This window comes from Hibiscus syriacus, unplaced genomic scaffold, assembly GCF_006381635.1.
Source record: "Hibiscus syriacus cultivar Baekdansim isolate YM2019G1 unplaced genomic scaffold, ASM638163v2 tig00111837_pilon, whole genome shotgun sequence".
Lineage (NCBI taxonomy): Eukaryota > Viridiplantae > Streptophyta > Magnoliopsida > Malvales > Malvaceae > Hibiscus > Hibiscus syriacus.
The window spans coordinates 3,420,513-3,422,197 of record NW_024063194.1 but is presented as its reverse complement, the minus strand read 5'-3'; the positions used below and the strand labels follow the sequence as shown (position 1 = coordinate 3,422,197).

At 32.8% G+C, this 1,685-nt stretch overlaps 1 protein-coding gene across 1 annotated transcript; it reads left to right on the top strand.

Moving 5' to 3' along the window:
• Positions 1-793: 793 nt before the first annotated feature.
• On the top strand, positions 794-1,075 carry LOC120171902 (non-specific lipid-transfer protein 2-like). Its single transcript, XM_039179511.1, has one exon. It carries the CDS (start codon positions 794-796, stop codon positions 1,073-1,075), a length of 282 nt encoding a protein of 93 aa, XP_039035442.1.
• The last annotated feature ends 610 nt before the right edge of the window (positions 1,076-1,685 follow it).

Here is a 1,685-nt window from a genome sequence, read left to right as displayed (position 1 = left end):
AAGGCTATATAGATTCCTCTCCCAAACAAGAAAGCATTGGGCGGCGCTTGAGAGGAAATACAGAGAAAATGGTTCATTTTTAGTACGTTTATCATCAATTATTAAGGAACACAAGGAGAGAGATGGCATCTCCTCATTCTTAGTCACAAAGCTGAGTAAATATGCTATAAGGTTCTGTAGCACATTAAACTGAAATACTATATAAGTGCAAGTGTTGACGTGTATTTAAACTCCACGCGTCTAAATACTGTATAACGATGATAAGTGTTGCAAGTATTGTAATTTTTATGTTGTAATTCATGTCATATTCATTTTTCACACATTTTTATGTGCATTAAGATTGGGTTATTATATGCTTAATAGATGTTTGGACTTGCTTTTGGTGACGAAAACAATGAGTTTGATTTCTTGTGAACGTGCTGATTTCTTGCATAATAACAAGACAGGTGCCACCATCTTACAAATACACGTTACCATTTCTAAAATGGTGGGAATCTGCCTCTTCAATTCCATACACAACTTTTTCAAAGTTTTTCGTCATATTCATTGACAATTTCGAATAATTAAACTATAAAATATAAATTGTATACCAATTGCGCCCCAACTCAACCTTTACAATTTCCACCAAAATCTCATTGGTAATGACAGTTTAATGTCCTTAAATCTTGATAAAACATCAGAAATTACCAACCACAAGTCCTATAAATTGTGGCACAACTCATGCACCGAGTACATTTAAAAGTCATTGTTTTCTTAGAATTACCACCACCTTGTTGTAGGAAAGAAACCAAAGATGAAGAGGGTTTCGTTTGTTGCTTTGTGCGTGGCTGCACTGGCGGTGTTGCTGTTTACTCGCGTGACGGAGGCAGCAATATGTGATCCCCAACAGCTTAGACCCTGCATATCCGCATTGACATCTCCGGGGGCTCCGTCGATCGCCTGTTGCAGCAAGCTGAACGAGCAGCGGCCTTGCCTTTGTGGGTACATTAGGAACCCCGCTCTTAAACACTTTGTCGACAACCCCAACACTAAAAGGATTGCTTCCACTTGTAGAGTCCCATATCCCCGATGCTGAAGCGTTGCTTGATTAGTGCACGTACTATCTAGAGGCACCGAAAGTTCTGCCCTAAATAAATGAATCATGTTTAACAATAAATAAATAAAACAATAATTAGAGAAAATTATGGAAATATTTTACCTTTTTATTATTTTAGTATTGATTAATTATACTTGTGGTTATATAGCTAATCTTTTCCCGTTTTCATTTTTCATTTTTCATTATTTTTTCCGTTCTGATTTGAGAAGCGACAATTCAAGAACAATTTCTTCTTCCTTTTTTTAAAACAAAATTCATGGAAATTTTTTAAAAGAAAAAAACCACTAATTAAGATTATTGTTGTGTTAAGTTCTTTCATATATCCATAAAGATTTTCCAGTTAATTAAAATAAACTTGAATATAATTTTTCTTTCACATATTCTTTTTGAACTATGAAATTTTATGTTTAGGCTTTATAATAAATACATTTAAATTTGGATATATCTTGATTTAAGTTCTATTATTGAGTACTGATTTAAGTTCTGAGATAAATGTAATATTTTTAATTATACTTACAATTTAAATGTTGTATTATATTTTTCTACTTTTGTAAACATTATTTTGTTTAGTATCACATTTTCATAAGTA